Source organism: Mustelus asterias, chromosome 9 (genome assembly GCF_964213995.1).
Source record: "Mustelus asterias chromosome 9, sMusAst1.hap1.1, whole genome shotgun sequence".
Classification (NCBI taxonomy): domain Eukaryota; kingdom Metazoa; phylum Chordata; class Chondrichthyes; order Carcharhiniformes; family Triakidae; genus Mustelus; species Mustelus asterias.
In genome coordinates this window covers 48811241-48826005 of record NC_135809.1, presented here as the reverse complement: position 1 = coordinate 48826005, position 14765 = coordinate 48811241, and the positions used below count along the sequence as shown (strand labels likewise).

The 14765-nt window shown below is 42.9% G+C and overlaps 1 protein-coding gene across 1 annotated transcript in view; it reads left to right on the top strand.

The window, feature by feature from the left end:
- The window catches only part of LOC144498676 (V-type proton ATPase subunit S1-like), a 49713-nt gene that overhangs the window by 14157 nt on the left and 20791 nt on the right, over positions 1-14765 (top strand). Inside the window, exons 4-6 of the mRNA XM_078220149.1 lie at positions 1941-2122; positions 6289-6329; positions 8710-8795. Of these exons, the coding sequence (XP_078076275.1) occupies positions 1941-2122; positions 6289-6329; positions 8710-8795 (309 nt within the window). The remainder of the gene's footprint in view (positions 1-1940; positions 2123-6288; positions 6330-8709; positions 8796-14765) is intronic.

Here is a 14765-nt window from a genome sequence, read left to right as displayed (position 1 = left end):
GTAAATTTTCTGTCCAGAGCTTAATGTTATGTTATAGTTTACAGCCTGGTATGCAAGAAATTGAGGAAAAACTTGTAGAGCATATTAAATGTCAGGGAAATTAGCCCCAGGTGTGCAACCTGTGGATGTCTACAATCAATGATTTAACACAACAGAACTTGGAAATAAAAGTTGCAGTCGGCTATTTGGCCCTTCTGCTATTCAAAAAGATTACAGTTCAACACTATCTCCCTGCACTGTCCACAAGTCCCTTAAGAACCAACACTCTACCAACCTCTTCACTGAATATATTCAATGAATGAACACTCACAGCTCTCGCGGACAGAGAGTTCCAAAGATTCCTAACCCTTTAAGTGAAGAGAATTCTCCGCATTGCCAGTGAAACCGGTATTGATCATATTCTCAACTATACTTTTGTGGTATTGTTGAAAACTGTGGAGGAAAGGCACCACTGTGAGCTTCCATAACTTTTGCTTTGCTGTAAAGTATTATTAAATGCATATTGTAATACTTGGACTGCGTAAGCAGATTGTAAGATGTGAAAATATAGAATCATAGAATTTTAAACACCTAAGGAGGCCATTCAGCCCAGTGCTATCAGTTTGAAAGAGCTATTCAGTCTAGCCCGAGGCCCAAGCTTTTCCCCAGAATCCTACAAATTAGCTGGCTTCAAGTACCCGTCAATTTACCTTTTGAAAGTTTCTATGGAATCCACCTCCACCACCATTTCAGGTAGTGGTCTGGATCTTCCAAAGAGCAGCAGTCATTGTCGGATTGGCACTGCATCCGGAAATTTTCCCAACCCAATGCTGCTCTGCATTTCTTCCAGGGTCTTCCAAACCCAACTGTTCTGAAATATGGAGCGCAGCATTACACAGAGAACTGCTATGAGATTGTAGTAGAGTAGGGGAAGTATATGCAAATGCATGTCATACAACCCTCAGCAGCAGGGCAGACCAACTGAGCGGAAACCTACTTGGCTTTCCTTTACATTCATAGGAAGATCATAGAAAGATCTTAGAGTCCCTACAGTGCAGAAGAAGGCCATTCGGCCCATCGAGCCTGCACTGACCACAATCCCACCCAGGCCTTATCCCTGTAACCCCACTTATTTACCCTTCTAATCCCCTGACACTAAGGGGCAATTTAGCATGGCAAATCCACCTAACCTGCACATCTTTGTACTGTGGGAGGTAACCAGACCACCCAGAGGAAACCCACGCAGACATGGGGAGAATGTGCAAACTCCGCACAGACAGTCACCCAAGGCAGGAATTGAACCCGGATCCCTGGCGCTGTGAGGCAGCAGTGCTAAACCATTATGCAACCGTGCCGCCCTACTCCATTACTCCATCCTAATTTTTGAAATGGAAATTCAGTGGTATTCTTTACTCCAGAGTGCAGTGGAGCTGGAACGCTAAACAAATTTGAGGAGGAGATTGATTGGTTTTTGATTAGTAGAGGGTTGAAGGGTTATGGGGAGCAGGCAGGAAGGTAGAGATGAGGCCGAGATGAGATCAACCATGATCATATTGAGTGGCGGGGCAGACCTGAGGGGCTGAATTGCCTACTCCTTCTCCTACTTTTTAATGTTATGTTCTTAGGTTTAGGAGATATTTTCTGTTTAATTCCCCTCCAAGCATAAATCTTTAAATGTTTCTTAACAAAGGCCTTACCAGATATTGCACCAGCTTTAGATTAGGTGCAGAATTAATATGACTAGTAATAAAGGAATAAATATCTGTTCAGTCTGTGTACTTCTAGATCCATAAACAAGCAGAGAAAGTTATACTCCAAAATGAATTAAAAGATGTAAGTGATGTGCTTTGCTGAGTGAGGTTTTGTATATTATCAGGTTCTTTGAATGTTCCCCTTTACAGGCTAATGGATTTGTGACATTTATTCTTGAAATCTGATTAGTGGAATATTTTTTTTTCCAGCAATTGCTTGAATCCTCAAACTCATCCCTGGTTCTGCCAGCTGTTGATTGGAAGGCTGTGAAACATCTGCAGGAAAATCAAAATTGGACCAAAGTTCAAATTGACCATTTTGAAGAGACTGACCTGGATATAGATCCTTCAAAACCAAACTTAATCATCATAAATTTAAGACCAGTCAACAGGTATGTGTTTAAATTCCGAACCTTATATATATAGGCACTTATCTTTTGAATTGTGACTCAATATAAAATCATAGAATCTATGGTATGGAGACAGGCCCTTCAGCCCAAACTGGTCCATGCCAACCAAAATACCCATCTAAACTAACCCCATTTGCCTGCATTTGGCCCATATCCCTCTAAGCCTTTCCTATCCATGTATCTGTCCAAACGCCTTTTAAATGTTGTCAATGTCCCAGCTCAACAATTTCCTCCAGTACTGTGAAAATTCCTTCAATAAATTCCAGTAAGTGTTCGTCTTTGATCCTTTAATTATCACTGAAAGTAAATGTTAAGTTATTAAATAGACATGCTCATCACTAGATTTCTAAAGTGTTGAACCTGATGACGTACAGTAAATACACTTAGTTCATTCATTATTTGGTTCCTAGTTTTGTGTCCATTAGTCGATAATGTGAGAGGACTTGGAGCCAGAGGGGGGCTATCCCAATGAGGAGAAGGACATGAAATCCTGCACTGCATTCTCCAAATATAAGGTTCTGAAGTTCTATCAAAGACACATTGTTGGAACAGAATAGAGAAAGCATCACTTCTTAATTAAGTCCCTGTCTAATCTATAAGTACTTCATATTTATTCAGTCTGTAATAGGTTGATATCTTTCCATCTGTGAGAGTTGATGGGATTGCAGCCTCAGAACTTTGGCGAGGTCGGCTTCTGTATATTTTTGATGGCTGGAAATGTGATTCTGGAAAGGTAAATCTGTCAAAAGTGTCATACGAGGTTGGTTTTTGCCAGTAATTTGAGATGATCCCTGCCAATGCCTTGTTTGCAGAGCTGGTATCTGCATTGGAATGCAGAATGAAGATGACTGCATAACCAAGGAAATGCTATGCGGGGAGGTAGACAATGCCAACAGGGCAGGGTGTCCAAAGCTCCACCTCAAGGATGCTGTCAAAAGAAACTGGAAGGCCCCCAACATCAATCGCAACAAGTGGGAACACAATGCGTTTTGTGGTAGTGGGATTTTCTAGTCCTGCCACTGTCAACGGGGTTTCCTGTTGTTCAAACCCTCTGTCATCAGGGAACCCATGACAGGGGGTAGCCATCGTCAGGACTGGAAGATCCCGCTGGCGGGGACGGCTGGAACACACCACCCCACATAATACAATCTGGAGAAAGATTCGGACGGGATTTTCTGGCTGTTCCGGCCAACAGAATCTTCCGGTCCCACCAACGGTGACCCCCCCCACCACGGGATCCCCAGAGGCGGGTGCAAACAATGCAGCACAAAGCGGCACAGTAGCACAGTGCTTAGCACTGCTGCCTCACAGTGCCAGGGACTCGGATTCAATTCTGGCCTCGAGTGACTGTATGTGTGGAGTTTGCACGTTCTCCTCGTGTCTGCGTGAGTTTCCTCCTGGTGCTCCAGTTTGCTCCTGCACTCCAAAGATATGCGGATTAGGTGGATTGGCCACACTCAATTACCCCTTCGTGTTAGGGGCACAAACAGGGTAAATACAAGGAGTTAAGGGGATAGGGCCTGGGTACGATTATTGTCGGTGCCGGCACGATGGGCTGGATGGCCTCTTTCTGCACTGTAGGGATTCTATGATTTTTATAAATGGGAAACTAATCTGCCCTCTGAGTCAAACTCTTACCTTAAACATGGAAATTAATGTAGAATATTTTGGTAATTTGAATAATGCCTCTGAGTTTTCTTAACAAAGGAGCAAATTATTGTGATATTTTCTAAAATTTTATACTTTTCCTGATATTTCCAGTTTCCAGAGCTGAGGGAATAATGTTTCCAGCAGATATGTATTTATTATGGAGCTGAAGTTTTACTTATTAATTTTCAATCTATAGAAGAAACATAACTTAATTTCCAGGATCCAACAAAAAACCCTTCAGTGTTTCATTGTCAATATAGACAGCTCGTGACAGTGTGCTGTCGAGATAAGTGAACTTATCCATAGCTGACAGTCTCTGGCCATGGACTGAAACCTTGGCTGGAGATAGAGCTTTCCTGAGTAGGCTGGTACTTTACTTCACTTTTCTTTGTGCTGATGGTCAGGCTGAAGTCCCATGTGTTGGGCATGCTGGAATTTTACAACCTTGCTTGGGCAAGGCTCGTAAAATCCCGCCCGAGGCCAACGGAGAATTCTGTTCTGCAAGCCTCACCTGCCCCAATTCCAGGGCATGGCAGTAAAGTTCTGGCAGCGTCCAGCTCTGAACCAGCAGGTAATTGACACATTAAAAAAATCACAAAATATGTCCTTGGAGACCTTTGTCTTTGCTTTTAGTCATCTCTGATTGAGTAGCTCCCTGTCCATGCGATATTAAGGATCACTACCATGGAAGGCATCAGGGTACCCTTGCACCCATCCTTAGTGCAGTGAGTGTCCATTCTTCTCTGCACTGCCATCTCTCAAGTTTCGCCGAGAGAGATTTCTTCTTGACTGCCTGCTTGAGGCTGGAGACATTGAGGTACATTTTTTAAAAAGTCTTCAGTATGTGGGTGTCGCTGGCTGGGCCAGCATTTATTGTCCATCCCTAATTGCCCTTGAACTGAATGGCTTGCTAGTTCATTTCAGAGGGCATTTAAAAATCACACATAGACCAGACCAGGTAAGGGTGGCAGATTTCCTGCCCTAAAGGGCATCAGTGAACCAGATGGATTTCAACATAGATTATTACCTTGGGTGTCTGGATTACTAGTCCAGTAACAATGCCATGACACCACCATGTCCCCGGAGGACCAGTATGTCCTGGGAATATCCCAGAGGATAAATCTTGATGGTTAGCTTTGATATTATACAACAGAGGTCAGTCCAACTGTCAGCGCCACACAAGGCATTTGTTACACATCCTGCCAGATCCTCTGTCTGAGGATGGCATAGTCAATTAGATGCCAATATGTTAAACAAGTGTGCATCCAAGACGTCTTGTTATGATTATGGAAAACTTATTGATGATTAAGAACTCATGTTTAACACGTCTTCAACAAGGGAAAACCATTGCTGTTGCAACTGTCAACCCCATTTTCTTTTTTTGATGACCCCTTTCCATGCCTAGTGATTGGCACAAGCTCTTTCTTTGATGTCAACAAGAATGATTAGCTTGTCTGAGTGGAGGTTATTGCAGAATTTATTCTTGACTTTAAAGTTTAAAGTTTATTTATTAGTGTCACAGGATGGTTCATGTCATTAAACCAGTCTCCTGCCAGTCTTCTTTTTGTGCCTATTATAGAAGAATGTGTAACCAGTATCAATATCCTTGAGCTGACCTGCCAGAGCTTCCGCATTCCATTTCTGTTTTCCTTCAGTGAAAAATGTCCATATGGCTTGAACCATTTGTATGCAGTTTCACATCTGCAGTCCCCTGTGAATCCACAGCTGATGCTACATCGCTTGCCCAGCACCACAGGACTTGTGACAGATAGCTGTTAGGCGACAGATGATGAACATGACTTGCATGTGAATTGGATTTTCAGCAGTCTCACTCTCTCAATCTAACTTCTGTTGGTCCTGTGACAAGATGAATCTAGATGGCTGAAGATAGATGCAGCGGATGCAGCAGATGATCAGGACATCTTTTGCGTCATATCAAGCTTTATGCGTTCCACAGCACAGTGCTGACTTGCCTTCACAGTCATTGGATCTTAATTTGGTCCCATCTGCCCAAGTCAGAGACTGGAGCAGTTCAAGAAGGCAGCTCACCACCACCTTCTCAAGGGCAACTAGGAATGGGCAATAAATGCTGACCTCGCCAGCGAAGCCCACATTCCATTAATGAATTTTTTAAAAGTATTTGTGTGCCAAGGTAGATAAGTCTCTAAATCACTGAGGTTAGGACACCCAACCTGGTGTGACCTGCCATCAAAGCAGTTTACCAGGGTATGGCTGCTGTCACACACCAAAAACTACTTGGATTCACAGGTGGGGCTGGATGAAGGTGAGGACCAATACAGATTGAGCCATTTCATAAAACTGTAGTCAGCTCACCTGTAAAAGATGCTACCCTTCCCTCACACCCAGAGTTCAGCTTCAGGCAGCCATGAATGCATTTTGAAACATCAACCTCAAAGAGTGCAAGTAATTGAATTATACTTATATTTTAATAATTATCACTGTTACACAATGATATTAACCAATGTCTTAATTGACAGGACAATTGATTTGAAATTGGCACAGACTCTAGTTGACAATGGTAAGATTGATTTTTTCTAAGTTTAGAAATGTTAAAGACTGAATATACATTTACCGCCACCCCAATGAGTTTTGAGAGATGTACATAAACAGTGCACAAAGCACAATCATTAATGCACAAGCAAAGCTAGGAGGGAGGAGGGTTTTGCTATAGAAGGTAATATGACAGAGGTAATAGTGAAGATGTGAGTGGCACGGTGGCACAGTGGTTAGCACTGCTGCCTCACAGCACCAGGGGCCTGGGTTCGATTCCCGGCTTGGGTCACTGTCTGTGCAGAGCCTGCAGATTCTCCCATGTCTGCGTGGGTTTCCTGCGGGTGCTCTGGTTTCCTCCCACAGTCTGAAAGATGTGCTGGTTAGATGCATTGGCCATGCTAAATTCTTCCTCAGTGTATCTGAACAGGCGCCGGAATGTGGCGACTAGAGAATTTCCACAGTAACTTTATTGCAGTGTTAATGTAAGCCTACTCGTGACACTAATAAATGAATAAATAACCAGATTTGCACTTGGGAAATATTAGAATGAGATGTTCTTCACGCTCCCACTGCGATGGGGCATAAACCTGATTACCATCAATTTAAATGTATTTAACACTTATCTTCTGGGGACATCAGATAATTCCCCTCCCCCTCCAATGTGACATCACGCCGGCAGGAATCACAACTGTTCTCCAGCAGTCGAGATGACCAGGGCGGGGATACTGAGGCCAGTGTAGCCCCCAGGTGGTTAGGGACATGGCAGTGAAGTGCCCTGGCACTGCCACCTGGCATCCTGTCGTAGCCAATCATGGTCAATGTTTAAAGGTAGATCCTTTTCAATAGCTGTCTAGGTAATGTGCTGTTAAACATGTCGAGAACAACACTTGAAGAGACAGAATTGTTAACAATATTGGCTAACATGGGAAACCAGGAGGGGAAGTCGAATGATTAACAGTTTAATGGGAATAGGATTGAGGGAACGGGAGGTGCATCTCATGTATGTGTAGTTGCTTTGGAAAACAAATGGTTAGATATTGAGGTTTGCAAGAAAGAATTAATTACTTTTTATAAAAATAAATGAATCAAAAGTTTTTGGGAAGGAAATGTAATGTTTTCAGAGTCTGATGAATAATGATTATACATCTCTTGATATCAATGGCCCTGTTATTTACATGAATTATGGCATAATTTCACATGACTCCAAATGTTCTCTCAAACCAAAAGAAATAAATATTCAAATGTGTTTAATTTTGTATAAATTATGTCATAGTTAACTACTTATTAAGAAGCTGCTTTCTTCACAATGTAAATCCTTAACATGATCTTCCAGTCCAAAGATAAATAGGTGAGCTATTGTCTACTGAAGATTACATTATCTAATTACAACGTTTGTTTATAATTGACTAGTAAATCAGTATTATTGTTCCATTTGATACCTTGCAAATGTATTTTGCTGTAATTCAGAACTCTGAGCAAGTTTAAAACACAAATTGGAACTGGTTTCAACTGCTTTCTCAGAGCTTAATTTTAAGCTGCATTCCAGGATAAATTGGGTCGCTGAAAGATGGGATAGACTTGCATCACCTTTCCACTTTGCACTGTACTTGTGTAAGGTGTGATATGGGTACTCTTAAATGAATAAAGCAAGGAGTGGAGTGCATTTTTGCTTGCTTCATTCCATAGCATTCTGGAAGCAAATTTCAGTGAGACTGTGATGTAAATTAGACAAAATTTTACCATCAACATTGCTTGCAACTCTCACCACTGTTTATTCACCCACCACCACCCATACTCTCCACCCCCGTCATCGCTGATCTCCTCCAAAAAAAGTAATAACTAAAATCACATGTAAGTTTAAAGCTTGCTATCCCATTTCATTCTCTAGCTGGGTCTCTTCTGCTGGCAAGATGGCAGTTGTCTTGATAGATTTGCTGACAAGATCTCAATGTTGCATTGTCTTCTCTCTCTACCCAAACACACCACCCCTCAGTTCAATATTTTAAGTGTCCAAGCAAAGAAGGTGTTAATTCTCAAAACCATTACACTAACGTGTTGTCGGAATGATTAACTCATCAGTGTATAGGGGTACAACCATTCTAGTTGTTCTCATTCAACATGTTTAAAAATTGGGTAAAATACAATACAATGTCATGGGCTTGACTGCAAAATTGTGAATTTTAACCAATTATATTTGGGAACTTATCTGTATCAACATTTACAAGTGAAAACTCAGTCCAATATCTCATTTCAGATGAAGATTCATTCAGAAAGCCAGGCCGGTATTCATTCACATCATGTTGATAAACGAAATGCATTTCAACGATGCTAGCATTGACTGACCTATTTTTGTGTTTAAATGTGTACGTTCTGAATTTCACAAATCATTTAAATTCCATTTCTAGATAACCTAATTGGGATGGCAACTAGTACTTTGAGGAAGAAACGACTACACTTTTCTGTCATTTATACAGCTCTGAGACCTAGTGTGGTGAGTAATAACACAGAAACAAGACTTTGGTGTTCCAATTATGGCTGGAAATTCTTTCACATGTAGCATTAACCCATTAGCCATTCATATGCTAACATAAGTAATGAGCACTTGAGTTTCAAGAAATGTCTCAACTCTCTATGCCAACGCTGTATCTAAATATTTTTATCCTCTCCCAATCTTGATTCGACTTGGTACCCCATTTAAGAATGTAGTCATTCTCAGACATATTACATTATGTTGAAAGAACTAGCTAATAGGTTGAAAGTACAAAACTATTGGCAGCAATTGTAAACTCATCTAAGCATTTGTTACATTACCGGGAATATAGTAGGACCCATTAGGGACCAAAGTGACAATCTGGGCGGGAATTTCCAGCCGCGCTCGCCCGAAGGCTGGAAAATCCCACCAGAGGTCAATGGACGTTTGCATGGTCCGTGACCCATCCGCTACGATTCCCGAGGCAGGTGGAACGGGAAAATTCCGCCCCCTGTGTATGGAGCCGAAAGACGAAGGTGAAGTTTTAAATGAGATTCTTGCATCTGTGTTCATGATACAGAAGGATGATGTAGATATAAAAATCAGGGAGGCGGACTATGATATAATTGAACAGATTAGCAGAGGGAGATAGGAGGTATTAATGGTTTTAGTGGACAAAAAAGTGGATAAATTTTCAGGCCTAGATGTGATGTATCCCAGGCTGCTGTGTGAGACAAGGGAGGACATTGCAAGGACTCGGATGATAATTTTCAAATCTTCTGTGGCCACAGGAGGGGTGCGAGAGGACTGGAGGACAGCTAATGTAGTACTATTATTCAAGAAGGGAAGTAGGTAAGAAACAGATAATTGCAGGCCAGTGAGTCTGACATTAGTGGTAGGGAAATTATTGGAAAGAATTCTGAGGGACAGAATTAATCTCCACTTGAAGAGGCAAGGATTAATCAAAGATAGTCAGCATGGCTTTGCCAGGGTGAGATCATGTCTAACAAATTTAATTTAATTTTTCGAGGCGGTAACTAGATGTGTAGATGAGGGCAGTGCAATTGATGTAGTCTACATAAACTTCAGTAAGGCTTCTGACAAGGTCCCACATGAGAGACTGATCGAGAAGATAAGAGTCCATTGGATCCAAAGCAATCTGGAAGATTGGATCCAAGATTGGCTTAGTGGCAGGAGGCAGAGGGCGATGGTCAAAGCTTGCTTTTATGATTGGAAGCCTGTGTCCAGTGGTGTACATGATGTGGAGATGCCGGCGTTGGACTGGGGTAAACACAGTAAGAAGTTTAACAACACCAGGTTAAAGTCCAACAGGTTTATTTGGTAGCAAAAGCCACACAAGCTTTCGGAGCTCCAAGCCCCTTCTTCAGGTGAGTGGGAATTCTGTTCACAAACAGGGCATATAAAGACACAGACTCAATTTACATGAATAATGGTTGGAATGCGAATACTTACAGCTAATCAAGTCTTTAAGATACAAACAACGTGAGTGGAGAGAGCATCAAGACAGGCTAAAAAGATGTGTATTGTCTCCAGACAAGACAGCCAGTGAAACTCTGCAGGTCCAGGCAGGCTGTGGGGGTTACAAATAGTGTGACATGAACCCAATATCCCGGTTGAGGCCGTCCTCGTGCGTGCGGAACTTGGCTATCAGTTTCTGCTCAGCGACTCTGCGCCGTCGTGTGTCGTGAAGGCCGCCTTGGAGAACGCTTACCCGAATATCAGAGGCCGAATGCCCGTGACCGCTGAAGTGCTCCCCAACAGGAAGAGAACAGTCTTCCTGATTGTCAATCGCCAGGCAAGACTGTTCTCTTCCTGTTGGGGAGCACTTCAGCGGTCACGGGCATTCGGCCTCTGATATTCGGGTAAGCGTTCTCCAAGGCGGCCTTCACGACACACGACGGCGCAGAGTCGCTGAGCAGAAACTGATAGCCAAGTTCCGCACACACGAGGACGGCCTCAACCGGGATATTGGGTTCATGTCACACTATTTGTAACCCCCACAGCCTGCCTGGACCTGCAGAGTTTCACTGGCTGTCTTGTCTGGAGACAATACACATCTTTTTAGCCTGTCTTGGTGCTCTCTCCACTCACGTTGTTTGTATCTTAAAGACTTGATTAGTTGTAAGTATTTGCATTCCAACCATTATTCATGTAAATTGAGTCTGTGTCTTTATATGCCCTGTTTGTGCACAGAATTCCCACTCACCTGAAGAAGGGGCTTGGAGCTCCGAAAGCTTGTGTGGCTTTTGCTACCAAATAAACCTGTTGGACTTTAACCTGGTGTTGTTAAACTTCTTCCAGTGGTGTACTGCAGGGATTGGTGCTGGGTGCTTTGTTGTTTGTGGTGTACATTAACAATCTGGACGTGAAAGTAGGAGGCATCAGTAACTTCGCAGATGACATGAAAATTGGTGGCATGGTAAATATCAAGGAGGAAAGCTTTAGGTTACAATTCACTGCCTGAGTTGGTGGTGGAGGCAGAAACCCTAAACTCAAGTACCTGGATCTGCACCTTAAGGGTTGTAAGCTACAGGGCTATGGGCTGGGCGCAGGAAGGTGGGATTAGAAAGGGCACCTGGGTGTCCTTGAGCTGACATGGACAAGAAAGGTCAAATGGCCTCCTTCTGTGCTGTAACTTTTCTATGGTTCTATGGTTTGATCTCCTCTGGGCTAGAGAAGAACTTGGAGTAGCTGGGAAAGGATCCAGTTGTCAGAGTCCATGTAGTAAAAACGATATAGGGAGGATTAAGAAAGAAATTCAGATGAGGGAGTATGTGCAGCTAGAGGTTAAATTAAAAAGCAGAACCACAAAGCTGGTAATCTCTGGATTACTACCTGAGCCAAGTACTAATTGTCAAAGGCTAAATAAGATCAGAGTTGAATGTGTGGTTTAAAGATTGGTGCGGGAGGACTGGATTTTGATTCATGTGGTGCTCGCAATAGTAATGGGAAAAGAGGGAGGCCTCCACCTGAACCACACTGGGACTGGTGTATTGGCGAATTATATAACTGGGACTGTAGAGAGTTCTTTAAACTGAATAGCTGAATTAGAGGCTGGGGTTGGGGGGTGGTGCTCATGTGAGAGGAAATTTGGAAACCTAAGGTGATAGAATAAGGCAATAATAAGTGCAGGGTGACAATGAGGGTAATGATAACCAGGGCGTGCCAGGAAGGGACAGAGTGTAGAAACATAAGAGTGCACCAGCAAATAACGACAGAGTAGGGAAAAATAGTTAAAAGACAGAACTTAAGGCTTTTTATCTGGAATGCATTGCAGCATTCCTTACAAGACGGATAAAGTGTTCGCACAAATAAAAATAAGTGCGTATTCAAGGTTGTGTTGGGCAATTTTATCAACAAGTGAATTAAGAGTTGGGGAGACAGACAAGAAAGTGGAGTTATTGGTAGAATCAAATCAGCTGTGATCTTATCGAATGGTGGAACAGGTTCATTGTGTCAAATTGCCTTCTCCTGCTTTTATTTGTTATCATTTTGTTATCATTTTCAACCTATATCCTTTTGAAGTAGGGTACAGGTTTGACCTTTTCTACCCTACTTACCACCAGTAAAGATGCCCTCTCAGTCATGTCCTTTCAAGGCTGAAGAGGCCAAGTTCCTGATGTTTTCTTCGAACTCAGTCCATCAACCCTGGGAAGCAGCCTCACCGCTGGTTATTGCATCATCCACACATTTTAAATTCAAAATTGCTTTTATTGGTTATCAGTGTCCAATAGCGTTATGTTACCAATGCAATCTACCTTGCAAGTATTGGAACCCATAACAAAAGCTGCTTGGGCCCACATGACATTTTTACCCAAAAGCAGAAATGCTACAGCTATAACTTAACACACTGTACAAATGTAGATCAGACATCCCATTAAAAATATAATCCTTCCTTTATCATCTGTCACCAGCATTTATCCTGGTCTTGGTTTTTGAGTTCTAGTTTGAAACCATAATGAATTACTTATCCAGAGTGAGCACAATGAGAGCTAATGATCATTGGCATTGGCCTTTTTCAGCTTCCAATTTGACAGATATCCAACAGACTATCGTGTACATAGAACATAGAACATTACAGCGCAGTACAGGCCCTTCGGCCCTCGATGTTGCGCCGACCAGTGGTACCAATCTAAAACCCCTCTAATCTACACTATTCCAATATCATCCATATGTTTATCCAATAACCACTTGAACACTCTCAACGTTGACGAGTCCACCACTGCTGCAGGCAGGGCATTCTACGCCCTTACTACTCTCTGAGTAAAGAACCTACCTCTAACATCTGTCCTATATCTCTCACCCCTCAATTTAAAGCTATGTCCCCTCGTGCTAGCCAACACCATCCGAGGAAAAAGGCTCTCACTATGCACCCTATCTAATCCTCTGATCATCTTGTATGCCTCTATTAAGTCACCTCTTAACCTTCTTCTCTCTAACGAAAACAACCTCAAGCCCCTCAGCCTTTCCTCATACGATTTTCCCACCATACCAGGCAACATCCTGGTAAATCTCCTCTGCACCCTTTCCAACACTTCCACATCTTTCCTATAATGCGATGACCAGAACTGTACGCAATACTCCAAGTGCGGCCGCACCAGAGTTTTGTACAGTTGCAGCATGACCTCCTGGCTCCGAAACTCAATCCCTCTACCAATAAAAGCTAACACACCGTACGCCTTCTTAACAACCCTATCAACCTGGGTGCCAACTTTCAGGGATCTATGCACATGGACACCCAGATCCCTCTGTTCATCCACACTACCAAGTATCTTACCATTAGCCCAGTACTCTGTATTCCTGTTACTCCTTCCAAAGTGAATCACCTCACACTTTTCCGCATTAAACTCCATTTGCCACCTCTCAGCCCAGCTCTGCAGCTTATCTATGTCCCTCTGTAACCTGCCACTTCCCTCCGCACTGTCTACAACTCCACCGACGTTAGTGTCATCCGCAAATTTACTAATCCATCCTTCCACGCCCTCATCCAAGTCATTAATAAAAATGACAAACAGCATGGCCCCAAAACAGATCCTTGCGGTACACCACTAGTAACTGAACTCCAGGATGAATATTTCCCATCAACCACCACCCTTTGTTTTCTTACAGCTAGCCAATTCCTGATCCAAACCACTAAATCACCCTCAATCCCATGTGTCCGTATTTTCTGCAAAAGCTTACCATGGGGAACCTTATCAAATGCTTTGCTGAAATCCATATACACCACATCAACCGCTTTACCCTCATCCACCTCTTTGGTCACCTTCTCAAAGAATTCAAGAAGGTTTGTGAGGCACGACCTATCCTTCACAAAACCGTGCTGACTATCCCTAATCAAATTATTCCTTTCTAGGTGATTATAAATCCTAACTCTTATAATCCTTTCCAATACTTTGCCCACAACAGAAGTAAGGCTCACCGGTCTATAATTACCAGGGTTGTCCCTACTCCCCTTCTTGAACAAGGGGACAACATTTGCTATCCTCCAGTCTTCTGGTACTGTTCCTGTAGACAATGACGACACAAAGATCAAAGCCAAAGGCTCTGCAATCTCCTCTCTAGCCTCCCAGAGAATCCTAGGATAAATCCCATCCGGCCCAGGGGACCTATCTATTTTTTCCCTTTCCAGAATTGCTAACACCTCCTCCTCATGAACATCAATACCATCCAGTCCAACAGACTGCATCTCAGTACTCCCCTCAACAACACTGTCCCTCTCCAGTGTGAATACCGACGAAAAATATTCATTTAGTGCCTCTCCTATCTCTTCAGACTCCACGCACAACTTCCCACTCCTGTCCTTGACTGGCCCTAATCTTACCCTAGTCATTCTTTTACTCCTGACATACCTATAGAAAGCTTTAGGGTTTTCCTTGATCCTACCCGCCAAAGACTTCTCATGTCCCCTCCTGGCTCTTCTTAACTCTTTCTTTAGGTCCTTCCTGGCTAACTTGTAACTCTCAAGCGCCC